The following is a 27587-nucleotide window of genomic DNA, read 5'->3' as shown; positions in this document are numbered from 1 at the left end:
CGGTTTTATTTTAAAACGTTTTTTGTGCTTTGTTATCAAGTTTATGCCTGTTTAACATGTCTGAACTACCAGATAGATTGTGTTCTGACTGTGGGGAAGCCAAGGTTCCTTCTCATTTAAATAGATGTGATTTATGTCATAAAAAATTTAGTAAAAATGATGCCCAAGATGATTCCTCAAGTGAGGGGAGTAAGCATGGTACTGCATCATCCCCTCCTTCGTCTACACCAGTTTTGCCCATACAGGAGGCCCCTAGTACATCTAGCGCGCCAATACTCCTTACTATGCAACAATTAACGGCTGTAATGGATAATTCTATCAAAACATTTTAGCCAATATGCCCACTTATCAGCGAAAGCGCGACTGCTCTGTTTTAGAAAATACTGAAGAGCATGAGGACGCTGATGATATTGTTTCTGAAGGGCCCCTACACCAGTCTGAGGGGGCCAGGGAGGTTTTGTCTGAGGGAGAAATTTCAGATTCAGGATAAATTTCTCAACAAGCTGAACCTGGTGTGATTACTTTTAAATTTAAGTTGGAACATCTCCGCGCTCTGCTTAAGGAGGTGTTATCCAATTTGGATGATTGTGATTATCTGGTCATTCCAGAAACACTATGTAAAATGGACAAGTTCCTAAGGCCCCGGGGCCCCCCGAAGCTTTTCCTATACTCAAGCGGGTGGCGTACATTGTTAATAAAGAATGGGACAGGCCCGGTGTACCTTTCGTACCTCCCCCCATATTTAAAAAATTGTTTCCTATAGTCGACCCCAGAAAGGACTTATGGCAGACAGTCCCCAAGGTCGAGGGGGCGGTTTCTACTCTAAACAAGCGCACCACTATACCCATAGAAGATAGTTGTGCTTTCCAAGATACTATGGATAAAAAATTAGAAGGTTTGCTAAAAAAGATGTTTGTTCAGCAAGGTTACCTTCTACAACCAATTGCATGCATTTTCCCTGTCACTACAGCCGCGTGTTTCTGGTGCGATGAGCTAGAAAAGGCGATTATTAGTAATTCTTCTTCTTATGAGGAGATTATGGACAGAATTCGTGCTCTTAAATTGGCTAATTCTTTCACCCTAGACGCCACCTTGCAATTGGCTAGGTTAGCGGCGAAAAATTCTGGGTTTGCTATTGTGGCGCGCAGAGCGCTTTGGTTAAAATCTTGGTCAGCGGATGCGTCTTCCAAGAACAAATTGTTTGACATTCCTTTCAAGGGGAAAACACTGTTTGGCCCTGACTTGAAAGAGTTTATCTCTGATATCACTGGGGGCAAGGGCCACGCCCTTCCTCAGAATAAGTCTTTCAAGGCCAAAAATAAACCTAATTTTCGTCCCTTTCGCAGAAACGGACCAGCCCCAAGTGCTACGTCCTCTAAGCAGGAGGGTAATACTTCTCAAGCCAATCCAGCCTGGAGACCAAGGCAAGGCTGGAACAAAGGAAAGCAGGCCAAGAAACCTGCCACTGCTCCCAAGACAGCATGAGATGCGGGCCCCCGATCCGGGACCGGATTTGGTGGGGGGCAGACTCTCTCTCTTCACTCAGGCTTGGGCAAGAGATGTTCTGGATCCTTGGGCGCTAGAAATAGTCTTCCAAGGTTATCTTCTGGAAGTGATTCATCCTGTTCCATTAAAAGAACGAGGGATGGGGTTCTACTCCAATCTGTTCGTAGTTCCCAAAAAAGAGGGAACGTTCAGACCAATCTTAGATCTCAAGATCCTAAACAAGTTTCTCAAGGTTCCATCGTCCAAAATGGAAACCATTCGAACAATCCTTCCATCCAGGAAGGTCAATTCTTGACCACGGTGGATTTAAAGGATGCGTATCTACGTATTCCTGTCCACAAGGAACATCATCGGTTCCTAAGGTTCGCATTCCTGGACAAGCATTACCAGTTCGTGGCGCTTCCTTTCGGATTAGCCACTGTTCCAAGGATTTTCACAAAGGTACTAGGGTCCCTTCTGGCGGTGCTAAGACCAAGGGGCATTGCTGTAGTACCTTACTTGGACGACATTCTGATTCAAGCGTCGTCCCTTCCTCAAGCAAAGGCTCACACGGACATAGTCCTGGCCTTTCTCGGATCTCACGGATGGTAAGTGAACGTGGAAAAGAGTTCTCTATCTCCGTCGACAAGAGTTCCCTTCTTGGGAACAATAATAGACTCCTTAGAAATGAGGATTTTTCTGACAGAGACCAGAAAAACAAAACTTCTAAACTCTTGTCGGATACTTCCTTCCGTTCCTCTTCCTTCCATAGCGCAGTGCATGGAAGTGATAGGTTTGATGGTAGCGGCAATGGACATAGTTCCTTTTGCGCGCATTCATCTAAGACCATTTCAATTGTGTATGCTCAGTCAGTGGAATGGGGACTATACAGACTTGTCTCCGAAGATACAAGTAAATCAGAGGACCAGAGACTCACTCCGTTGGTGGCTGTCCCTGGACAACCTGTCGCAAGGGGTGACCTCCCGCAGACCAGAGTGGGTCATTGTCACGACCGACGCCAGTCTGATGGGCTGGGGCGCGGTCTGGGGATCCCTGAAAGCTCAGGGTCTTTGGTCTCGGGAAGAATCTCTTCTACCGATAAATATTCTGGAACTGAGAGCGATATTCAATGCTCTCAAGGCTTGGCCTCAGCTAGCGAGGGCCAAGTTCATACGGTTTCAATCAGACAACATGACGACTGTTGCGTACATCAACCATCAGGGGGGAACAAGGAGTTCCCTGGCGATGGAAGAAGTGACCAAAATCATTCATTGGGCGGAGACTCGCTCCTGCCACCTGTCTGCAATCCACATCCCAGGAGTGGAAACTTGGGAAGCGGATTTTCTGATTCGTCAGACATTGCATCCGGGGGTGTGGGAACTCCATCCGGAAATCTTTGCCCAAATCACTCAACTGTGGGGCATTCCAGACATGGATCTGATGGCCTCTCGTCAGAACTTCAAGGTTCCTTGCTACGGGTCCAGATCCAGGGATCCCAAGGCGACTCTAGTAGATGCACTAGTAGCACCTTGGACCTTCAACCTAGCTTATGTATTCCCGCCGTTTCCTCTCATCCCCAGGCTGGTAGCCAGGATCAATCAGGAGAGGGCGTAGGTGATCTTGATAGCTCCTGCGTAACCACGCAGGACTTGGTAGGCAGATCTGGTGAATATGTCATCGGCTCCACCATGGAAGCTACCTTTGAGACGAGACCTTCTTGTTCAAGGTCCGTTCGAACATCCGAATCTGGTCCTACTCCAGCTGCCTGCTTGGAGATTGAACGCTTGATCTTATCAAAGCGAGGGTTCTCAGATTCTGTTATTGATACTCTTGTTCAGGCCAGAAAGCCTGTAACTAGAAAAATTTACCACAAAATATGGAAAAAATATATCTGTTGGTGTGAATCTAAAGGATTCCCTTGGGACAAGGTAAAGATTCCTAGGATTCTATCCTTTCTTCAAGAAGGATTGGAGAAAGGATTATCTGCAAGTTCCTTGAAGGGACAGATTTCTGCCTTGTCTGTGTTACTTCACAAAGAGCTGGCAGCTGTGCCAGATGTTCAAGCCTTTGTTCAGGCTCTGGTTAGAATCAAGCCTGTTTACAAACCTTTGACTCCTCCTTGGAGTCTCAACTTAGTTCTTTCAGTTCTTCAGGGGGTTCCGTTTGAACCCTTACATTCCGTTGATATTAAGTTATTATCTTGGAAAGTTTTGTTTTTGGCTGCAATTTCTTCCGCTAGAAGAGTTTCAGAATTATCTGCTCTGCAGTGTTCTCCTCCTTATCTGGTGTTCCATGCAGATAAGGTGGTTTTACGTACTAAACCTGGTTTTCTTCCAAGAGTTGTTTCTAACAAAGGATTTTAGACAAACATCTTCCTTGTTTGTTGTTTATTCTGGTAACAGGAGAGGTCAAAAAGCAACTTCTACCTCTCTCTCTTTTTGGATTAAAAGCATCATCAGATTGGCTTACGAGACTGCCGGACGGCAGCCTCCTGAAAGAATCACAGCTCATTCCACTAGGGCTGTGGCTTCCACATGGGCCTTCAAGAACGAGGCTTCTGTTGATCAGATATGTAGGGCAGCGACTTGGTCTTCACTGCACACTTTTACCAAATTTTACAAGTTTGATACTTTTGCTTCTTCTGAGGCTATTTTTTGGGAGAAAGGTTTTGCAAGCCGTGGTGCCTTCCATTTAGGTGACCTGATTTGCTCCCTCCCTTCATCCGTGTCCTAAAGCTTTGGTATTGGTTCCCACAAGTAAGGATGACGCCGTGGACCGGACACACCTATGTTGGAGAAAACAGAATTTATGTTTACCTGATAAATTACTTTCTCCAACGGTGTGTCCGGTCCACGGCCCGCCCTGGTTTTTTAATCAGGTCTGATAATTTATTTTCTTTAACTACAGTCACCACGGTATCATATGGTTTCTCCTATGCAAATATTCCTCCTTAACGTCGGTCGAATGACTGGGGTAGGCGGAGCCTAGGAGGGATCATGTGACCAGCTTTGCTGGACTCTTTGCCATTTCCTGTTGGGGAAGAGAATATCCCACAAGTAAGGATGACGCCGTGGACCGGACACACCGTTGGAGAAAGTAATTTATCAGGTAAACATAAATTCTGTTTTCCTAGAGGTCCCAGTACACCCTGATGCGTTTGCGATATCTAAGATGGCAGATATAGTGACTAAGGAGTGGGAGAAGCAAGGTGTTCCTTTTGTTCCCCCTCCTTTATTTAAGAAAATGTTCCCCATTGTTGACCCCAGAAGGGACGCATGCCAGACGGTCCCTAAGGTAGAGGGGGCAGTTTCAACGTTAGCTAAGCGCACAACTATTCCAATAGAGGACAGTTGCGCTTTCAAAGATCCTATGGATAAAAAATTAGAAGGATTGCTTAATAAAATTTTTGTTCAGCAAGGTTTCCTTCTTCAACCAATTTCGTGCATTATTCCTGTCACCACGGCGGCGTCTTTTTTGGTTCGATGAACTAGAAAATTTGCTCCAGAAGGAGACTCCATATGATGAAGTCATGGACAGAATTCACGCACTGAAGTTGGCTAATTCCTTTATTTTAGATGCCGCTTTTCAATTAGCTAAATTAGCGGCGAAAAATTCAGGTTTTGCAATAGTGGCGCGCAGGGCGCTCTGGCTAAAATCTTGGTCGGCGGATGTGTCGTCCAAAACAAAATTGCTTACTATTCCTTTCAAGGGTAAGACCCTATTTGGGCCAGAATTGAAAGAGATTATTTCAGATATCACTGGGGGAAAGGGCCATGCCTCTAGACAAGAGGGTAACACTTCCCAGCCCAAACCAGCATGGAGACCATTGCAAGGCTGGAACAAGGGGAAACAGTCCAAGAAGCCTGCTGCTGCTACCAAATTAGCACTAAAGGATAGCCCCCGATCCGGGACCGGATCTGGTAGGGGGCAGACTCTCTCTCTTTGCTCAGGCTTGGGCAAGAGATGTCCTAGACCCCTGGGCTTTAGAGATTGTCTCTCAGGGGTATCTCCTAGAATTCAAGGACCTTCCTCCAAAGGGAAGGTTTCACATGTCTCGCTTGTCTTTAGACCAGACAAAGAGACGGGCATTCTTACATTGCGTAGAAGACCTTTTAAAAATGGGAGTGATACACCCAGTTCCAAAAGCAGAACAAGGACTGGGTTTTTACTCAAACCTGTTTGTAGTTCCCAAAAAGGAGGGAACGTTCAGGCCAATTCTGGACTTAAAGATCCTAAACAAATTCCTCAGAGTTCCATCATTCAAAATGGAAACAATTCGAACAATTTTACCAATGATCCAGGAGGGTCGATACATGATTACCGTGGACCTAAAGGATGCATACCTGCATATTCCGATCCACAAAGTTCACCAAGAATTTTTACAAAGGTGTTAGGATCCCTTCTAGCAGTGCTAAGGCCAAGGGGCATTGCGGTAGCACCTTACCTAGACGACATCTTAATTCAGGCGTCGTCCTTCCACAAAGCGAAGGCTCATATGGATATTGTTCTAGCCTTTCTAAGGTCTAATGGGTGGAAGGTGAACGTAGAAAAAAGTTCTCTGTCCCCGGTCACAAGGGTTCCCTTCCTGGGAACAATAATAGACTGGGTAGAAATGAAAATCTTTCTGACGGAGGTCAGGAAGTCAAAACTTTCAAATGCTTGTCGAGTTCTTCATGCCATTCCTCAGCCTTCTGTGGCTCAGTGCATGGAGGTAATCGGTCTAATGGTTGCGGCAATGGACATAGTCCCTTTTGCCAGAATTCATCTAAGACCATTGCAACTGTGCATGCTCAAGCAGTGGAATGGGGATTATGCAGATTTGTCTCCCCAGATACAAATGGACCAGAAAACCAGAGACTCGCTCCTCTGGTGGTTGTCTCAGGATCACCTGTCTCAGGGAATGAGTTTCCGCAGACCAGAGTGGATCATTGTCACGACCGACGCCAGTCTCTTAGGATGGGGCGCGGTCTGGGACTCCCTGAAAGCTCAGGGTCTATGGTCTCGGGAAGAATCTCTTCTCCCGATAAACATTTTGGAACTGAGAGCGATATTCAATGCGCTCTTGGCTTGGCCTTAACTAGCGGAGGCCAAATTCATAAGATTTCAGTCGGACATCATGACGACTGTAGCGTACATCAATCATCAGGGAGGAACAAAGAGTTCCCTGGCGATGAGAGAAGTATCCAAGATCATCAAATGGGCGGAGGATCACTCCTGCCATCTATCTGCAATTCACATCCCAGGAGTAGACAACTGGGAGGCGGATTATCTGAGTCGTCAGACTTTCCATCCGGGGGAGTGGGAACTTCACCCGGAGTTTTTTGCCCAGTTAACTCAACTATGGGGCATTCCAGATTTGGATCTGATGGCGTCACGTCAGATCTCCAAGGTTCCACGCTACGGGTCCAGGTCCAGGGATCGCAAGGCGACATTGATAGATGCCTTAGTGGCGCCTTGGTCGTTCAATCTGTTCTCCTCCCCAGGCTAGTAGCCAGGATCAAACAGGAGAAGGCTTCGGTAATTCTAATAGCTCCTGCGTGGCCACGCAGGACTTGGTATGCAGACCTGGTGAATATGTCATCGGCTCCACCATGGAAGCTACCTTTGAGACAGGACCTTCTAGTACAAGGTCCATTCGAACATCCCAATTTAGTTTCTCTGCAGCTGACTGCTTGGAAATTGAACGCTTGATTTTATCCAAGCGTGGGTTTTCAAATTCTGTGATTGATACTCTGGTCCAAGCCAGAAAACCTGTGACTAGAAAGATTTACCATAAAATATGGAAAAAAATATATCTGTTGGTGTGAATCCAAAGGATTCTCCTAGAGTAAGATTAAAATTCCAAAGATTCTCTCCTTTCTCCAAGAAGGTTTGGATAAAGGATTGTCAGCTAGTTCTCTAAAAGGACAGATTTCTGCATTATCCGTCTTGTTGCACAAACGACTAGCAGCTTTGCCAGATGTACAAGCTTTTGTTCAGGCTTTGGTTAGAATCAAGTCTGTTTACAGACCCATGACTCCTCCTTGGAGTCTAAATTTAGTTCTTTCAGTTCTTCAAGGGGTTCCGTTTGAACCTTTACATTCCATAGATATTAAGTTACTATCTTGGAAAGTTCTGTTTTTGGTTGCTATTTCTTCTGCTAGAAGAGTTTCTGAATTATCTGCTTTGCAGTGTGATCCACCCTATCTGGTGTTCCATTCAGATAAGGTTGTCAGAAGGTGATTGGGCAGCTGATATGTGAACAACTAAACATAGAACCCGGCAACGTGAAACAGTTTAAAGCCTTCTTCACAAAATGGAGGAAGGTCATTAAGAGTCAGACAGCTGAGTTTATAGAGGAAATAATGAAACCTTTCTTTAAAGCAGGATACATAAGTAGGGATGATTTATAAATTTGATGATAGATAAAGGCCCTGTTCAGGGATTGATAGTAAATCGATAGTAAGTCCCTGATAGGAAGCTGTACTTACAGAAGAGCATAACATAAATTTTTTTTTTTTTTTTTTTCCCTCTCTTCTTCTTTCTTTTTTCTTTCTATATGTTGTTTTGTCTTGTCTCTTTAGGCCAGTAATGTCTGATATTGACTTGTGCTTTGTTAATTGAATTAGTGGCCAGTCCTACATGTATTTTAATTTAAGGTTGTGAAAAGCCCCAATTCAAGTGATAAGAGTGTAATATATTAGTTAGTTGATTATTAATCCTGTTTCATTTTTGTCTCGTTTTTCTGGGTTCAGAAGAAACGAGGATATAAGATATTACTTGTATGGTATATATGACAAACGATTTGTATATATTTCTCTTTTATGTTGCATTGCTTTAATTGTCATATGAACTGTTTGCTTGAATTGGTATATAAATAAATAAATAAAAAAAAAAAAGAATATGTCATCGGCTCCACCATGGAAGCTACCTTTGAGACAGGAGCTTCTAGTACAAGGTCCATTCGAACATCCAAATCTAGTTTCTCTGCAACTGACTGCTTGGAGATTGAACGCTTGATTCTATCTAAGCGTGGGTTTTCGGAATCAGTTATAGATTCTCTGGTTCAGGCTAGAAAGCCTGTAACCAAGAGAATTTACCATAAGATATGGCAGAAATATCTCTTTTGGTGCGAATCCAAGGGTTACTCATGGAGTAAAATTAGGATTCCAAGGATTCTTTCCTTTCTCCAAGAGGGATTGGAGAAAGGTCTGTTAGCTAGTTCTTTAAAAGGACAGATATCTGCTCTGTCTGTCTTGTTGCACAAACGTCTGGCAGCCGTGCCAGATGTTCAGGCGTTCGTACAGGCGTTAGTCAGAATCAAGCCTGTCTACAGACCTGTGACTCCTCTATGGAGTCTAAATTTAGTTCTTTCAGTTCTTCATGGGGTTCCGTTTGAACCTTTACTTTCCATAGATATTAAGTTACTATCTTGGAAAGTTTTGTTTTTGGTTGTTATTTCTTCTGCTAGAAGAGTTTCTGAATTGTCTGCTTTGCAGTGTAATTCACCCTATCTGGTGTTTCATATAGATAAGGTAGTTTTACGTACCAAGCCTGGTTATCTTCCAATAGGAATATTAACCAGGAAATAGTTGTTCCTTCTCTGTGTCCTAATCCAGTTTCTAAAAAGGAACGTTTGTTACACAATCTAGATGTGGTTCGTGCTTTAAAATTCTATCTAGAAGCAGCAAAGGATTTCAGACAGATATCTTCTTTGTTTGTCGTCTATTCTGGTAAGAGAAGAGGTCAGAAAGCTACTGCTACCTCTCTTTCCTTCTGGCTAAAAAGCATCATACGATTGACTTATGAGGCTGCTGGACAGCAGCCTCCTGAACGAATGGGCTTTCAAGAACGAGGCTTCTGTTGAACAGATCTGTATGGCAGCGACTTGGTCTTCACTGCATACATTTGCAAAATTTTACAAATTCGATACTTTTGCTTCTTCGGAGGCTATTTTTGGGAGAAAGGTTTTCCAAGCAGTGGTGCCTTTTTAGGCCCGTTTAGGTTACCTGACTTGTTCCCTCCCTTCATCCGTGTCCTAAAGCTTTGGTATTGGTTCCCACAAGTAAGGATGAAGCCGTGGACCGGACACACCAATGTAGGAGAAAACAGAATTTATTTTTACCTGATAAATTTCTTTCTCCTACAGTGTGTCCGGTCCACGGCCCGCCCTGGCATTTAGTCAGGTTTAAAATTTTTATTTTTTTGTACACTACAGTCACCACTGCACCCTATGGTTCTCCTTTTTCTCCTAACCGTCGGTCGAATGACTGGGGGGCGGAGCCAGAGGGGGAGCTATATGGACAGCTCTGCTGTGTGTTCTCTTTGCCACTTCCTGTAGGGAATGAGAATATCCCACAAGTAAGGATGAAGCCGTGGACCGGACACACCGTAGGAGAAAGAAATTTATCAGGTAAACATAAATTCTGTTTTTCTGGGGATGCATGGAGATGGTAGGTGTTATGGTTGCGGCTTTAGATGCTATTGCTCGCTTTCACCTGAGACCTCTACAGTTATGTATGCTCAGGCAATGGAGTGGGAATCATTTAGACCTGTCTCAGGTAATATCTAATCCAGAGACGAGTGAGTTTCTTTCCTGGTGGCAGTCTCAGGAACAACAGATGCGAGTTTGACAGGCTTTGGGTGCTGTGTGGGGTTCTCTGAGAGCCCAGGGAACCTGGGGACCAGAGAAAGTGATTCGTACAATCAACATTCTGGAACAGGGCCATATTAAACGCTCTTCAGTAGTAGCCCCAATTTCGTCCCGGCCGTATTATTCGATTTCAATCAGACAGCATAACTACAGTGGTATACGTCAATCACCAGTTCTCTGGTGATGCTGGTAGTGTCTCATTTCTTTCATGTAATTGGCAAGAGTCCATGAGCTAGTGACGTATGGGATATACATTCCTACCAGGAGGGGCAACGTTTCCCAAACCTCAAAATGCCTATAAATACACCCCTCACCACACCCACAATTCAGTTTTACAAACTTTGCCTCCTATGGAGGTGGTTCAGACGGAAGCAGTGGATGCGTTGACACTTCCTTGGTGTTATCAACCTGCTTATATTTTCCGGCCTCTAGTTCTCCTTCCAAGAGTGATCTCCAAAATCATCATGGAACAATCATTTGTGTTGCTGGTGGCTCCAGCATGGCCTCACAGGTTTTTGGTATGCGGATCTTGTTCGGATGTCCAGTTGCCAACCTTGGCCACTTCCATTAAGGCCGGACTTACTGTCTCAAGGTCTGTTTTTCCATCAGGATCTCAAATCATTAAATTTCAAGGTGTGGAAATGGAACTCCTAGTGCTAAGTCATAGAGCTATGTTGCTATGTTACAAGCTCCTAAATCTGTCTCTAGAAAGATTTATTATCGAGTTTGGAAGACTTACATTTCATGGTGTTCGTCATAAATTTTCTTGGCATTCTTTTAGAATTCCTAGAATTTTACAGTTCCTTCAGGATGGTTTGGATAAGATTTTGTCTGCAAGTTCCTTGAAGGCACAAATCTCTGCTCTTTGTTTTATTTCACAGAAAGATTACTAAACTTCATATTCATTGTTTTGTACAGGCTTTGGTTCATTTCAAGCCTGTCATTAAATCAATCTCTCCTCCTTGGAGTTTTAATTTGGTTTTGAAGGCTTTTCAGTCTCTTCTGTTTGAGCCTATGCATTTTTTAGACATTAAACTACTTTTTTGGAAAAGTGTTGTTCCTTTTGGCCATCTCTTCTGCTAGAAGAGTTTCTGAGTTATCTGCTGTTTCTTATGAATCTCCTTTTCTGATATTTCATCAGGATAAGGCGGTTTTGCGGACTTCTTTTCAATGTTTTCCTATGGTTGTGAATTCTAACAACATTAGTAGAGAAATTGTTGTCCCTTCTTTGTGTGCTAATCCTAAGAATTCTTTGGAAATATCCTTACATTCTTTGGATGTGGTCAGAGCTTTCAGATATTATATTGAAACTACTTAGATTTCAAGAAGACTTCTAGTCTATTTGTTATATTTTCTGGTTCTAGGAAGGTCAGAAGGCTTCTGCCATTTCCTTGACTTTTTGGTTAAGTTTTTGATTCACCAAGCTTATTTGGAGTCGGGTCAAGCCCCGCCTCAGAGAATTGTGGTTCATTCTACTAGATCAGTCTCCACTTCGTGGGCTTTTAAGAATGAAGCTTCAGTTGATCAGTCTTGCAAAGCGGCAACTTGGTTCTCTTTGCATACATTTACTAAATTCTACCGTTTTGATGTATTTGCTTCTTCAGAGGCAGTTTTTGGTAGAAAAATTCTTCAGGCAGCTGTTTCAGTTTGATTCTTCTGCTGATGTGTTTAAGTTTTTCTTTTTATTATAAGGATAAACTTATATTTTGGGTTGTGGATTATTTTTTCAGCGGAAAATGGCTGTTTTTATTCCTCCCTCTCTAGTGACTCTTGCTTGGAGTTCCACATCTTGGGTATTCATATCCCATACGTCACTAGCTCATGGACTCTTGCCAATTACATGAAAGAAAACATAATTTATTTAAGAATTTACAAGATAAATTAATTTCTTTCATATTGGCAAGAGTCCATGAGGCCCACTCTTTTTATGGTGGTTATGATTTTTTTGTATAAAGCACAATTATTTCCAAATTCCTTTGTTGATGCTTTTTACTCCTTTCTTTATCACTCCACTACTTGGCTATTCGTTAAACTGAATTGTGGGTGTGGTGAGGGGTGTATTTATAGGCATTTTGAGGTTTGGGAAACTTTGCACCTCCTGGTAGGAATGTATATCCCATACGTCACTAGCTCATGGACTCTTGCCAATATGAAAGAAATGAATTTATATTGTAAATTCTTACATAAATTGTTATCCTTCAATGTGCAAAGGCATACCAATGCCAAATATCAGCCATCCGTATTCCAGGTGTGGAGAACTGGGAAGTGGATTTTCTGAGCAGACAGACACGCCGGGGAATGGTTGTTAAACCAGGAGGTGTTTTGCGAGATCACCCACAGGTGGGGGTGCCGGGGATCTGATGAGAATGTTGTCTGCTCATCCATGGAGGTGCCTCAGAGGCCAGACCTTCTGGCGCATGGTCCGTTGTTCTATCAAAATCTAGATTCTCTGAGACTGCATGGAGATTGAACATATTTTTGTCCAAAAGAGAATTCTCTGAGGCTGTGATTGATACTCTGGTTAATGCAAGAAAACATGTTACCAGACGTTTTTACCTTAAAGGGACATTATACACTCATTTTTTCTTTGCATAAATGTTTTGTAGATGATCTATTTATAAAGCCCATAAAGTTTTAAAAAAAAATAAATGTATATTTTTGCTTATTTTTAAATAACATTGCTCTGATTTTCAGACTCCTAACCAAGCCCCAAAGTTTTATGTGAATACCGTCAGCTACCTTCTCCAGCTTGCTCCTGTTTGTGTAAAGGGTCTTTTCATATACAAAAGAAGGGGGAGGGGGGAGTGTCTGATATTTCCCACTTGCAGTGGGCTTTCCAGCTACCTTTTCAACAGAGCCAAACTGACAGCTTCTAAGTAAGTTTTTAAACAGTTTTATACTGGATTTTTATATCAGTATCTGTGCATCTTATTCTTTATAGTAGTGACTATTACATGCAGTTAAATGAAAATGAGTGTATACTGTCCCTTTAAGGTGTGGAGGACTTTTCTGTCTTGGTGTGCGGAATGTGGGTTCCCTTGGCACAAAGTGAAGAGACTGCATATTCTTAAGTTTCTACAGGATGATTTGGAGAAGGGCCTGTTGGCTACTTCTCTTAAAGGTCAGATTTCTGCTCTTTCTGTTTTGTTGCCTAAGAGGTTGGCTGTTTGCCAGATGTTCAGTCGTTTAAGCTATTTTCAAACCACCTGCTCCTACATGGAGGCTTAATCTTGTTCTTAAACATACTCTGAGCCTATGCAGTCTATTGATATTTAGTTGCTAACTTGGAAAGTGTTGTTTCTGTTAGCTATTTTCTCTGCTTGTAGTGTGTCAGAATTGTCTGCCCTTCAGTTTGACCCGCTTTATCTAGTGTTCCATTCGGAAACGGCTGTGCTTCGGGTGAAGACAGGGTTTTTACCTAAGGTTGTCTCAACTTACAATATCAATCAGGAAATTGTGTTCTGTCTCTTTGTTCCAATCCACCTTCCTCCATGGAGATATTATTGCATTATCTGTATGTTGTTAGAGCTTTAAAGTTTTTATCTTTATGCTACCAAGGAAGTTCTTCAATCATCTTCCTTGTTTATCCTGTTTTCTGGTAAGTGCAAGTGTCAAAGCCATAGCTGTTAACCCTATCTTTCTGGCTCAGATGTTTGATTTGCATGGCTTATATAAAAGTGGGCCAGCAGCCTCCATCGCAGATTACGGCACATTCTACTTGTGCATTGCCTTCTTCCTGGGCCTTATTTTTGTTTATGTGCTGTTTTGATTATTAGGTCCTTTATCCACTATGGAAAATATTTCTTTCTAATGACACGGTGAGTCCACGGATCATCATCAATTTCTAGTGGGAATATTTCTCCTGGCCAGCAGGAGGAGGCATAGAGCACCACAGCAGAACTGTTAAGTATCACCTCCCTTCCCACAACCCCCAGTCATTCTCTTTGCCTCTAGTGCAAGAAGGAGGGTGTTTTTTTCTTTGCGGTGAGTAGACTTCGTGCTGGGAAAAAGAATGGAACAGTGTGTGTGTGAGGGTTAACCCTTAGGCATCCAATTTAAAAAAAAAGTCACTTAAAGAATGATGATTAAATTGTTTAGGTTCGGCTTTTTCCCAGAAACAGTGAAGTAATTAGTCGGTGAAACTTGGTTTACCCCTACTTTGGCAGCACATTTTTGATTTTCATGTTGAAAAAAAAAGCAATATTTATCTGCTTATTTTTTACTGTGTTACATTGTTTCCACATATTTATACATTTGTTTAGCTTAGATTTCTTTCACTTAAGGAAATTATATTTTAATCCAATCAATTTTTATTTTGATAAAGTAGGTTTCCAGAATTGGTTCTGATGGGGTCTCGTCAGAACTTCAAGTTACCTAGTTTCTCTAATAGATATTCTGTCAGTTCCTTGGAACTTCAGTTTGGCATATCCTCCTTTCGGTTTGTTCTCCTTTCGCGACTCATCGTTCGGATTAAGTAGGAGAGTGGTTTCTTCTAGCTCCTGCGTGGCATAGCAGGATCTGGTAGGCGGATCTAGTAGAGATATCGTCTCTACCTCAGTGATAACTTCCTCTGAGAAAGGATCTTCTGCTGCAGGGGTCCTGCCTTCATCCAAATATTGTTGTCTCTGAAGCGGACTGCTTGAAGATTAAACGCTTTTGTTGGCTAAACGTGGGTTTTTTGAATCGGTTATTGAGACCACGATTCAAACTCAAAAGCCTTTCACAGGAAGATTTTATATAAGATATGAAAGGATCCCAATGATCTTATTACGTCACCAGGTAGTCCTTGAGGAAGGGTTTTATCTGTTAGTATCCTCAAGGGTCAGATTTCGGTACTTCCATTCCGCTGCTCAAGTGTTGGGCGCACACGCCGGGTGTACATACCTTTTATCAGGTCCTGGTCCGAGTCAGGACTGTGTTTAAGCCCTTCAGGCTCTGTTTGAACCTATACATTTCATAGATTTTAAGTTGTTATCTTGGAAAGGTATTTCTTCTGCTCAGAGGGTTTCCGAACTCTCAGCTTTGCAGTATGTTTTTCCTTATCTCGTATTCAGGCAGATAAGGTAGTTCTTCGTTCCAAGTTTGGTTTTCTTCCTAAGGTTGTGTCGGACAGAGATTTTTATCAGTACCTTATTGTTCCTTCTCTCTGTCTTAATCCCTTATCATAAAGAACATCTGTTGCGCAACTTAGATGTTGTGCGGGCCGTTAGATTTTATTTTCAGGATTCAAGGGACTTTCGTCAGTCTTCTGTATTGTTTATTGCCTTTCTGGATAGACATAAGGACCAGTAAGCTTCTGCCACTTCTATTTCTCTCTGGTTGAGAAGTATTATTAGTAGGGCTTATGAGCCTGCTGGACAGCAGCCTCCTGAGAGAATTACAGCTTTCCTCTAGGGCAGTGTTTTTTTCTTGGTCCATCAAGAACCGTTTTTTGTAAGGTTGCGACTTGGCCTTCTTGTTGAGTTTTTTCTTCAGTCTATAAATTTTATTATTTTGCCTCTGCTGAGGTTTTCTTTGGGAGAAAGGGTCTTCAAGCAGTGGTGCCTTCTGTTTAGGTTACCTGTGTTGTCCCTCCCGTATCATCTGTGTCCTCTAGCTTGGGTATTGATTCCTAACAGTAATTGATGATGATCCGTGGACTCACTGTGTCATTAGAAAACAAAATTCATGCTTACCTGATAAATTTATTTATTTCTTGACACTGTGAGACCACGGTCCTTCCTTTTTCCAGACAGTTTTTGTTTATATAAACCTCTGGCACCTCTGCACCTTGTGTTATTTCCTTTCTCTCCTTTCCTTCGGTCGAATGACTAGGGGTTGTGGGAATGGAGGTCATACTTAACAGCTCTGCTGTGGTGCTCTTTGCCTCCTCCTGCTGGCCAGGAGTGATATTCCCAACAGTGATGATGATGATCCGTGGACTCACCGTGCCAATAAATAAATAAATTTATGAGGTAAGCATAAATTTAGTTTTTTTCACTTTTAATAGCCATCACCTAAATGGGCATGAAACCATTTTGTTTCCTAGTAGATTTTGTTACTAAAATTTAGTTTTACAAATTTAAAGGAAAGAGGGGAAGAAATGCCTGTGTCCTCTCCAATTTAGAGAGCTGTAAACCTGTGCCATTTGATTATCTTCACACAGTTGGTTAACATATTTTGAAACTGCTGAGAGAATGAAAGAAGGAACATTTTTTTTTACAAACTATTAGAAATGTTTAAAGTTGCATTTAGAAAAAAGAAAGCTTGACTTTGATTTATGTATTTAAAATATTCTTACAAAATTCACATTCTTTTACAGGATGCTCTTGCTGCTTTAGAAACACCTGGTGGTCCAAACAAAAACAGTAAGAAGCAGAGTACTCCCCTGTCTGAAGTTATTGGAAGAAATCTGAAACTGGCACTTGCTAACAGTACACGTCAAACAGCTGCTCTCAGTGCCAGCCCACAGCTAAAAACAACTGAGCAAAACGTAGTAAGTACATATGTGTTTGTGTGAATCTACAATTTTTAGTAAGCCTTACCATTGAATGTATAATACTGCTGTTTTTAGTATATGTTTGATTGTTCAACATGGTGTAAGCAGAATAATTTGTTATTTACACTGTAATAACCTCTGTTTTTGATTTTTTTTTATATCCTATAACTTCAGAAATTACTTCACGGCATAAACAATCATATAATGCTACCAATGTCATCAATAACTAGAATTTATTTAATACTTGCATATAGCATTATGTCTATATCGAGGCTTTTGTGGGGTAGTAATTTGGTGAATTCATCAAGAATGAAGTTTCTTTCTAATGACACGTTGAGTCCAGGGATCATCTTTAATTACTATTGGGAATATCACTCCTGGCCAGCAGGAGGAGGCAAAGAGTACCACAGCAAAGAGGTTAAATATCACCTCCCTTCCCTCCAACCCCAGTCATTCTCTTTGCCTATGTTAAAAGCAAGGAGGTGGTAAAGTTTTGGTGTCTGAAAGAAAAATTCTTCAATCAAGAGTTTATTATTTTAAAGCAGAGCAGGTTTGCCCTGATCTTTTTAGCCGTAGTCCACATCAGTCTCTTCAGTAGAGCAGTGGTGGCTTTTAAGCAATTGGGAACTTGTGGGGTATAATCCTCACTGCACCTCCCAAACAGTTATTGCTGCACTAACTTGAAAGCCTGAGTAAGATTATTCAGTCTTTCTTCTTTTCACAGGTCCATGTGAGGTAAGAAACCTCTCAAACCAGATGAGCTGCCCTGCTGCCGGGCAGATTTACATTGAGGTAAGTGCCAATTTTGATTCTCTCAAGGGGAATATCCTGGCACTGTAACAGTTAACTCTGTTTTGGGACTTAAGGCAATCATCCTATTATGGTTAATGGGTTATTGTGTGGCAGTGGTGCAGGCACTGGGGACGAGGATTCGGAGGCTGCATTTCTGATATTGAATTTTATTGAGGCTCAGTCAGGATTTTGTTGTCCAGTGTATTCCGGACAGAGTGATGTCTTTTGGTGTGTTTTTTTTTTTAGCATTTTCTTTAGGATGCTTTAATGTCCCGGAAAGGCAGTTAATGGCAGCTGGGAGGTTCACTTAGATACGCCCACGATGGGCGGGCTTTCTTTGAAGCAGCAAGGGGTTTCTTTTGCGCGCACCTTTTTCTCTTCCAGTGTGTGCCGGATCGTAGAGGATCCGTTGCGGTTTGGCTTTTTAGAAGCATCGATCACTTGAGAGCCGGCTAGTGCAGCTGTGGTGGGAGTCTGGATCGCTAACTGCTATTGATTACGGCAGCTAACATGACCGGTGTAGAGGTTGCCTAAATTTTATGTAGAGCCGCTGCTCTGCTATTAAAAAAAATAAAGTGTCAGTTTAAAATTTAAAAGAACAGTAACGTTTCTTTCTCTCTAAAAAGTAAAGAGCAATAAGAGTATTTTATTGCTTGTGGGTTTTTCTTTTTGGGTAAAAGATGGACCAAGAGGCCCTGCAAAATGTTACTTGTGGCTTGTGTTTTGATGCTAATGTGGAACCACCAATCCCTTTTTGTCCCTCATGTATTGAGAGAACATTACATTACAGGGAGAGTCTTTTTGATACTGAGCCATCATTAACTAGGGCGGTGGTTGTTCAGAAGGCTCCTGTTCAAGACATGCTGCAGCTTTCTCCTCAAGTGTCCCAAACTATATTGTCTACAATGCAGTGCCCTGCGTTTCCTCACACTTTGGAGTTACTTTGCAAGACATTGCTACCCACATATCTTCTGCAGTAATTGATGCGCTGTCAGCCTTTCCCATGTTGCAGGGGAAACGCAAGAGGAAAAGTAAAGAATCAGTAAGTAAGGTTTCTGATACAGTCTTAGCATGTTCCCTCTCAGATGTCTGAGGAGGAATTCGGTAGCATCTGAGGGTGAAGACTCGGACAGTGTAATTTCTTCTACTGACGCTGAAGTTGTATCTTTCAGGTTTAAGCTAGAACACCTCCGGCAGTTAAGGAGGTTTTGGCCACTCTGGACGACTCCGACAAGAGTGTCGTGCTCAATCCTAAGAAGTTAAGCAAGTTAAACAAATACTTTGACGTTCCTTCTGCGGTGGAGGTCTTTCTGGTACCAGGCAGGGCTACAGAGATTATTGCTTGAGAATGGGAGAGACCTGGTATCCCTTTTTCTCCATCCCCAATTTTTAAGAGGATGTTTTTAAGAGGACTCTATATGAAGGAGTCTTGGCAGACGGTTCCCAAGGTGGAAGGGGCAATTATCCACTTTGGCTAAGAGAAAAACTATTCCCATAGAGCAGAGCTTTCCAAACTTTTCATGTTGGTGACACACTTTGTAGACCTACATCATTTCGCGACACAGTAATTCAGTTGTACTAGCAAAAAGGAGGTTAAACTAACTTATTTTAAAAGATACGGACACATACATAAATTATATAATAACAAAATGCCTTTACAAGTAACAGTATGTACAGTATGTGTAAGAATTAAGAAAAGTTTAATAGCACCAATAGCTACTAACTATTTTAATGGGCTGTATGAGGTTGATGGGATGAACACAGTTTCGGAATATTTAGTGGAATATTAGCTAAAGACACTCAAATTTCATCATCAAGCATTTTAAAGCTCCCACTACCTATCCATATATCAAGAGCAGGAGCAGCAATACACTACTGGGAGCTAGCTGCAAAAAACCCAAACACTGACTTCTGACTTCAGCTCAGCGTTTAAGCTGCCACCCTCAGAGCTCTGTGAGTCCGACTGACTACTGCCAGGGCTGCAAACACACTGCTGTCCCACTCACTGGCTACACTTGCAGTCAGGAGCCAATTAAGGAGACTACACGTGCAGTCAGGAGCCAATGTGCCGCCAAATCCACCAATGGTAATAGTTTCAGTTCCCACTGAGCTGTGCCAATTGGTTAAGATGATCTGTGACCCACTAGGTATCAATCACGTGTCAACCATTTGATATGCGTAGCAGGCAGGTGGAAAGTCAGAAACCAAAAAACAATTAAAAAAAAAAAAAATTAAAAAAAAATTGTGCTGAAGCAGGGACACACCTACACACTGCTGCCGACACACTAATGTGTCCCGACACACAGTTTGGAAAGCACTGCCATAGAGGATAGCTGTTCCTTTAAGGATCCTATATATAAGAAGTTGGAAGGGTTACTAAAAAAGATGTATGTACATCAGGGTTTACAATGGCAACCTGCGGTGTGTATTGCTACCGTCACCAGTGCGGCGGCGGCATACTGGTTTGATGCATTGTCTGAGTCTATTCAGACAGATACTCCCCTTGAGGAGATCCAGGATAGGATCAAGGCTCTTAAGTTGTTCAATTATTGTATTACGGATGAGTCCCTACAAGTTATTAAGTTGGGAGCAAAGATTTCTGGTTTTGCAGTACTGGCCAGCAGAGCTTTATGGTTGAAATCCTGGTCTGCGGATGTGTCATCTAAGCTTTTGGCGATTCCCTACAAGGGTAAGACCTTGTTTAGGCCAGGCTTGGCAGAAATTATTTCTGACATTACGGGAGGGTAAGGGTCATTTCCTCCCTCAGGATAAGAGGAATAAGCAGAAGGGACATTAGAGTAATTTTCGTTCCTTTCGAAACTTCAAGGGTAAAACTTCCTCTGCTAAACAGGAATATTCCAAGCCTTCCTGGAGGTCCAATCAGTCTTGGAACAAGGGGAAGCTATCTAAGAAGCCTGTTAGTCACTCAAAGTCAGCATGAAGGGTCTGCCCCAGATACAGGACCGGATCTTTCCTTCTTCGCTCAGGCCTGGGTTCGGGATGTGCCGGATCCCTGGTTGGTGGACATAGTCTCCCAGGGATAGAAACTAGAGTTCAAAACCTTTCCTCCCAGGGGCAGATTTCTGCTCTCAAGATTATCTGTAGACCAGATAAAAAGAGAGGCGTTCTTACACTGTGTCCAGGACCTTTCCAACCTAGGAGTGATAGTTCCTGTTCCAATGCAGGAACAGGGTCTGGAGTTCTACTCCAATTTGTTCGTGGTTCCCAAAAAAGAGGGAATTTTCAGACCAATTTTAGATCTCAAAAGTCTAAACAAGTTTCTTAGAGTAACGTCATTCAAGATGGAAACTATTCGTTCCATTCTTCCCTTGGTTCAAGAGGGTCAATTCATGACAACACTAGATTTAAAGGATGCATACCTACATGTTCCCATCCACAGGGATCATCGCAAGTTTCTGATGTTCGCCTTTCTGGACAAACACTTCCAGTTTGTGGCTCTTCCATTCGGCCTTGCCACAGCTCCCAGAACTTTCTCAAAGGTCCTGGGAGCCCTGTTAGCGGTGCTCCGGTTGCGGGGCATTGCAGTGGAGCCTTATCTGGACAACATTCTGGTCCAGACGCCATCCATTCAACAAGCAAGCTCCCACACAGAGATGTTATCTTTTCTGTGGTCTCGCTGATGGAAGGTGAATTTGGGAAAGAGTTCCTTGATTCCAGCTACAAGGGTAGTGTTCCTGGGAACCATAATAGATTCCTTATTAATGAAAATATTTCTGACAGAGGTCAGAAAGTCAAAGATCCTCGACTCTTGTCTGGCCCTTCAGTCCTCCGCTCGGCCGTTTGTGGCTCAATGTATGGAGGTAATCGGTCTGATGGTAGCTGCCATGGACATCATTCCGTTTGACCGGTTCCATCTCGGACCTCTGCAGTTATGCATACTCAGGCAGTGGAACGGGGATTATGCGGATCTGTCTCAGCGAATTAATCTGGATCAGGCGACAGACTCTCTTCCTTGGTGGTTGTCTCAGGATCATCTCTCCCAGGGAACCTGCTTTCGCAGACCCTCCTGGGTGATTGTGACAATGGACGCCAGCCTGCTGGGATGGGGAGCAGTCTGGGGCTCACTAAAGGCTCAGGGGACATGGACTAGGGAGGAGTCTGTTCTCCCCATAAACATCCTAGAGCTGAGGGTAATCTTCAATGCTCCTTTGTCCTGGCCTCATTTAGCTTCAGCCCGGTTTATCAGGTTCCAGTCGGACAACATAACTTTAGTGGCTTATCAACCATCAGGGAGGAACTCGGAGTTCCTTGGCCATGACAGAGGTAGCCAAGATTATTCAGTGGGTGGAGACCCACTACTGCTGTCTATCTGCGATCCACATTCCAGAAGTGGACAATTGGGAAGCGGATTTTCTGAGCAAACAGACCTTTCACCCGGGGAGTGGGAACTCCATCCGGAGGTGTTTTCCAACTTGATTCTCAAATGGGGACAGCCGGAGCTGGATCTCATGGCATCTCGACAAAATGCCAAGCTACCAAGGTACGGGTCGAGGTCAAGGGATCCTCAGGCTGTACTGATAGATGCTCTAGCTGTCCCTTTGAATTTCAGTCTAGCATACCTATTTCCTCTGTTCGTCTCTCCTTCCTCAGGTCATTGCTCAATTCAAACAAGAGAGGGCGTCTTTGATCCTCATTGCACCGGAGTCTCCTTGCAGGATCTGGTATGCAGACCTAGTGGAGATGTCATCGCTCCCTCCTTGGAGACTCCCACTGAGGAAGGACCTTCTACTTCAAGGGCCCTTCCTTCATCCAAATCTCGTTTCTTTGAAGCTGACTGCTTGGAGATTGAACGCTTAATTTTATCTAAGCGTGTTTTTCTGAGTCGGTCATTGAGACCATGATTCAGGCTCGTAAACCTGTTACCAGAAAGATTTACTATAAGATATGGCGTAGATATCTGTATTGGTGTGATTCCAGAGGTTACTCTTGGAGTAGAGTTTGGATTCCTAGGATTTTGTCTTTTCTCCAGGAGGGTCTGGAGAAGGGATTATCTGCTAGTACATTGAAGGGTCAGATTCTGCCTTATCTATATTATTGCATAAGTGTCTGGCAGACGTGCCAGATGTACAACCCTTCTGTCAGGCCTTGGTCAGAATCAGGCCTGTGTTCAAATCTGTTACTCCTCCCTGGAGGCTTAACCTGGTTCTTAAAGTTCTTCAGCAGGCTCCGTTTGAGCCTATGCATTCTTTAGAAAATAAGATTTTATCTTGGAAAGTTGTGTTTCTTGTTGCAAATTCTTCTGCTCGTTGAGTCTCAGAGCTCTCTGCGTTGCAGTGTAAATCCCCTTACCTTATTTTTAATTCGGGTAAGGTAGTTCTGCGTACTAAGTTAGGTTTCCTTCCTAAAGTGATTTTGGATAGGAACATTTATCAAGAAATCGTTGTTCCTTCTTTGTGTCTTAACCCTTCTTCCCATAAAGAGCGTCTGTTGCAGAACCTAGATGTGGTGCGTGCGTTGAAATACTATTATTTTCGACAGTCTTCTGCTTTATTTGCTGTTTTCTCTGGGAAATGCTAGGGTCAGAAAGCTACGCCTACTTCTCTTTCTTTGTAGCTGAAGAGTTTAATTCGTTTGGCCTTTGAAACTGCTGGACAGCAGCCTCCTGAGAGAATCACGGCTCATTCCACGAGGGCTGTTTCCTCTTCCTGGGCTTTCAAAAATGAAGCTTCTGTGGAACAGATTTGCAAGGCTGGAACTTGGTCCTCTTTACACACTTTTTCCAAATTCTATAAATTTGATACTTTTGCCTCGGCTGAGGCTTCTTTTGGGAGAAAGGTTCTTCAAGCAGTGGTGCCTTCCGGTTAGGTTCCCTGTCTTGTCCCTCCCTTATCATCTGTGTCCTCTAGCTTGGGTATTGATTCCCAATAGTAATTAGAGATGATCTGTGGACTCACTGTGTCATTAGAATGAAAGCGAAATTTATGCTTACCTGATGAATTTATTTCTTGACACAGTGAGTCCACGGCCCGCCCTGTTTAGACAGTTTTTGTGTTGTAAGCCTCAGGCATCTCTGCACCTTGTGTTACTTCCTTTCTCTCCTTTTCCTTCGGTCGAATAACTGTTGTTGGAGGAAAGGGAGGTGATATTTAACAGCTTTGCTGTGGTGCTCTTTGCCTCCTCCTGCTGGCCAGGAGTGATATTCCCAATTGTAATTAGATATGAGCCGTGGACTCACCGTGTCAAGAAATACATTTATCAGTTAAGCATAAATTTAGTTTTTTTCTGCTTATAGGCCTTTTTAAAAAAAAAAAAAAAAAATAAAAAAAAAAATTGTCTGAATTCATAACAGCTTTGTTGCATACGTTCATTTTGCTTTGGTATAATATGGCTGCTTGATAAGTAGGTGCATAATATTGTATGTTAGTTTTATTTTACAATGTTTGATCTACATAAGGAGATGAAATTTTGTTTGAACAGAATTTTTTTTTAACCCATTATTGGTGATCAAATACAGTAAGGTAAACTTTTAGTGCTGAGGACCTGCAAGGTTGTGACGGAGTGATTTGATATATATGAATAATGATATGATGATGGGGCAGTGTTTTTGCTTCAGTGAGTACTTTTTATTTTATACATTTTGTTCATAGTGTTATTAATTGTGCCATAGAAAATATATAGTTTGTGTTCAGAAAGACCAAATCAAAAAAGGTAAATTGATACAAAAAGTTAATGCACTATATCAAAATAATTTTTTTTTCTTTCAAGATTCAGAATAGAGTATGCCATTTTAAGCAACTTTCTGATTTACTTATTTTATCTATTTCTTTCCTAAGATATGCAGAGTCCACAACGTTATCAATTACTAGTGGGAATATCTCTCCTGGCCAGCAGGAGGAGGCAAAGAGCACCACAGCAAAGCTGTTAAGTGTCACTCCCCTACCCATAAACCCCAGTCATTCTCTTTTTTTCTCTGTCAATGGAGAAGGTGAAGTACTGGTGTCTGAAGAAAATTGAATTTCTTTCTCTTCAAGCAAGATTTTTGGATCTAACCGTAGTCCACGTTAATCTCTTCAGTAGGGTAGTGGTGGCTTTAAAGCAGTTAGAAACTCGTGAGTTGGGCCTCGCTGTGTTTTCCTAACGTTTTGCTGTCCTAGTATATAAAGCCAGAGTAGGTTTTTCTACAGGTCTCTGCAAGGAGTATGTATCCTATCATGCCTTGTGAGCTGTCGTCCTGCCGAATGGCTAGATTGCAGGTAAGTGCCTTTTGTCTTCTAGGTAGGAGACTAGCACTTTAAGGATTCCCTGCAGCATTTAAGGGGATAAATAGATCCTTAGTAGGATTGTGGTATGTCAGAGAGCACGTACAATTAATGTATGTGATGAGACTAAATGGTTAAAGGGACAGTAAACACCAGAATTTTTGTTGTTTAAAATAATCCCTTTATTACCCATTCCCCAATTTTGCATAACCAACACAGTTATAATAATATATTTTCTTTTGCATGATGTACCGAGTCCACGGATTCATCCTTACTTGTGGGATATTATCCTTCCTAACAGGAAGTGGCAAAGAGAGCACCACAGCAGAGCTGCCTATATAGCTCCCCCCTTAACTCCACCCCCCAGTCATTCTCTTTTCCGGCTCTAAGCAGGAAGGGTAAAGGGAAAGAGGTGTTAAGCTGTTAGTTTATTTTTAACTACAATCAAGAGTTTGTTATTTTTAAATGGTACCGGTGTTGTACTATTTTCTCTCAGGCAGGACATAGATGAAGATTTCTGCCTGGAGGATTATGATCTTAGCATTTGTAACTAAGGTCCACTGCTGTTCCCACAGTAGCTGAGGAGTACAGGAAAACTTCAGTGTGAGCAACGGTTTCTTGCTATGCAGCAATGAGGTATGTTCAGTCATATTTTCTGTGTTAACTCAGAAAGGCTGACAGTATCCCCATTAGGGGAAGGGTAAGCAGTAATCCTAGTATGAAAGCGGCTTTACTAGCTTGCATGAAGGGCTAAGTTTTTAGGGCACTTTGTCACTTTTTAAAAAAACAAACAAAAAACTAACGTTTGTGTGTTCTGGGAGTAACGTTTTTTATGTTTATGGGAACATTTGGGTCATTTGGCCTATTTAGGGTTGTTTTAACCCACATGGTTTTCAAACTTAGTTTGCTAGATTTGTGTAGGCCCCAGCAACATCAAGTGAGGTGGGCGGGGCCTATTTTCGCGCCTCAGTTGCGCACTTAGTAATACAGACAAGCAGCAAGAAACTTCTCCTGAGCTCCTTATAGTCTTCTGAGGGCCTATTTAGAGTTTTAACCCCAGATTATGGTTCCTAAGAGCGGGTAGGGCCACAGCAGAGCTGTGGCAAGGTGCTTATAGGGGTTTTAAGCGTTTTTTAGACAAATTTCAATCCGGTTTTGTCATTTGTGGGGTTATTGTTTCTTTACTTGTGGTGCAATCCTTCTAAGGTTTAGTGGGTACACTGTTAAATTTTAACCTGTTTTGCAATTTGTGTATGCCTTTTTTTCTCTTAAAGGCACAGTACCGTTTTTGCAAATTGTGTTTTTTTTCATTAAATGAAGTGTTTTCCAAGCTTGCTTGCTTTATTACTAGTCTGTTAAACATGTCTGACACTGAGGAAACTCATTGTTCAATTTGTTTAGAAGGCATTGTGGAACCCCCTCTTAGAATGTGTCCCACTTGTACTGATATGTCTATAAATTGCAAACAGCATATTTTGACTTATAAAAATTTGGTATTAGATGATTCTCAGACAGAAGGAAGTCAGGTTTTGCCATCTAGTTCTCCCCAAGTGTCACAACCGGTAACGCCCACACAAGCGACGCCAAGTACTTCTAGTGCGTCTAATTCTTTTACCTTGCAAGATATGGCTTCAGTTATGAATACTACCCTCACTGAGCTTTTGTCTAAACTGCCTGGGTTGCAAGGGAAGCGCAGTAACTCTGGGTTAAGAACAAATGCTGAGTCTTCTGACGCTTTAGTAGCCGTATCCGATATTCCCTCACAATGTTCTGAGGGGATGAGGGATTTGCTGTCTGAGGGAGAGATTTCTGATTCAGGAAAGATGTTCTCTCAGACAGCTTCAGATATGACGGCATTTAAATTTAAGCTAGAGCACCTCCGTTTATTGCTCAGGGAGGTTTTAGCTACTCTGGATGATTGTGACCCTATTGTAGTTCCAGAGAAATTGTGTAAAATGGACAAATATTTAGAGGTTCCTGTTTACACTGATGTTTTTCCGGTCCCTAAGAGGATTTCGGACATTGTTACTAAGGAGTGGGATAGACCAGGTATTCCGTTTGCTCCTCCTCCTGTTTTTAAGAAAATGTTTCCCATTTCTGACACCATAAAGGAGTCATAGCAGACGGTCCCTAAGGTGGAGGGAGCTATTTCTACTCTGGCTAAGCGTATAACTATACCTATTGAAGACAGTTGTGCTTTCATTGATCCTATGGATAAAAAATTAGAGGGTCTCCTAAAGAAGATTTTTGTTCATCAAGGTTTTCTTCTTCAACCTATAGCATGCATTGTTTCTGTAACCACTGCAGCTGCCTTTTGGTTTGAGGCTCTAGAAGAGGCTCTTCAGATGGAGACCCCATTAGATGATATTTTGGACAGAATTAAGGCTCTTAAGTTGGCTAATTCTTTTATTACAGACACCACTTTCATCTTGCTAAGTTAGCGGCAAAGAATTCAGGTTTTGACATTTTAGCGCGTAGAGCTTTATGGCTTAAGACCTGCTCAGTTGATGTGTCATCTAAATCTAAGCTTTTGTCGATCCCTTTCAAAGGTAAGACCTTATTCGGGCCTGCACTGAAGGAGATCATTTCAGACATTACTGGAGGGAAGGGTCATACCCTCCCTCAGGATAAGTCAAATAAGACAAGGACCAAACAAAATAATTTTCGTTCCTTTCGAAACTGCTTCAAAGCAAGAGGGGAATTTTGTTCAATCCAAGCCAAGCTGGAGACCTAATCAGGCTTGGAACAAGGGTAAACAGGCCAAAAAGCCTGCTGCTACTAAGTCAGCATGAAGGGGTAGTCCCTGATCCGGGACCGGATCTAGTAGGGGGCAGACTCTCTCTCTCTCTCTCTCTCTCTCTCTCTGCTCAGGCCTGGGCGAGAGACGTTCAGGATTCCTGGGCAGTAGAAATTGTAACCCAGGGATACCTTCTAGATTTCAAGGACTCCCCTCCAAGGGGGAGGTTCCATCTTTCTCAAT

At 42.4% G+C, this 27587-nt stretch overlaps 1 protein-coding gene across 1 annotated transcript in view; it reads left to right on the top strand.

Annotated features, from left to right (window-relative positions):
- The window catches only part of TOPBP1 (DNA topoisomerase II binding protein 1), an 872354-nt gene that overhangs the window by 208696 nt on the left and 636071 nt on the right, over positions 1 to 27587 (top strand). The window contains exon 15 of the mRNA XM_053715750.1: positions 16419 to 16592. Within this exon, the coding sequence (XP_053571725.1) occupies positions 16419 to 16592 (174 nt within the window). The remainder of the gene's footprint in view (positions 1 to 16418; positions 16593 to 27587) is intronic.

The sequence above is a fragment of the Bombina bombina genome, chromosome 5, assembly GCF_027579735.1.
Source record: "Bombina bombina isolate aBomBom1 chromosome 5, aBomBom1.pri, whole genome shotgun sequence".
Taxonomy (NCBI): domain Eukaryota; kingdom Metazoa; phylum Chordata; class Amphibia; order Anura; family Bombinatoridae; genus Bombina; species Bombina bombina.
Note: the sequence above shows the minus strand (reverse complement) of the source record. Positions and strands in the feature narration are given on the sequence as shown.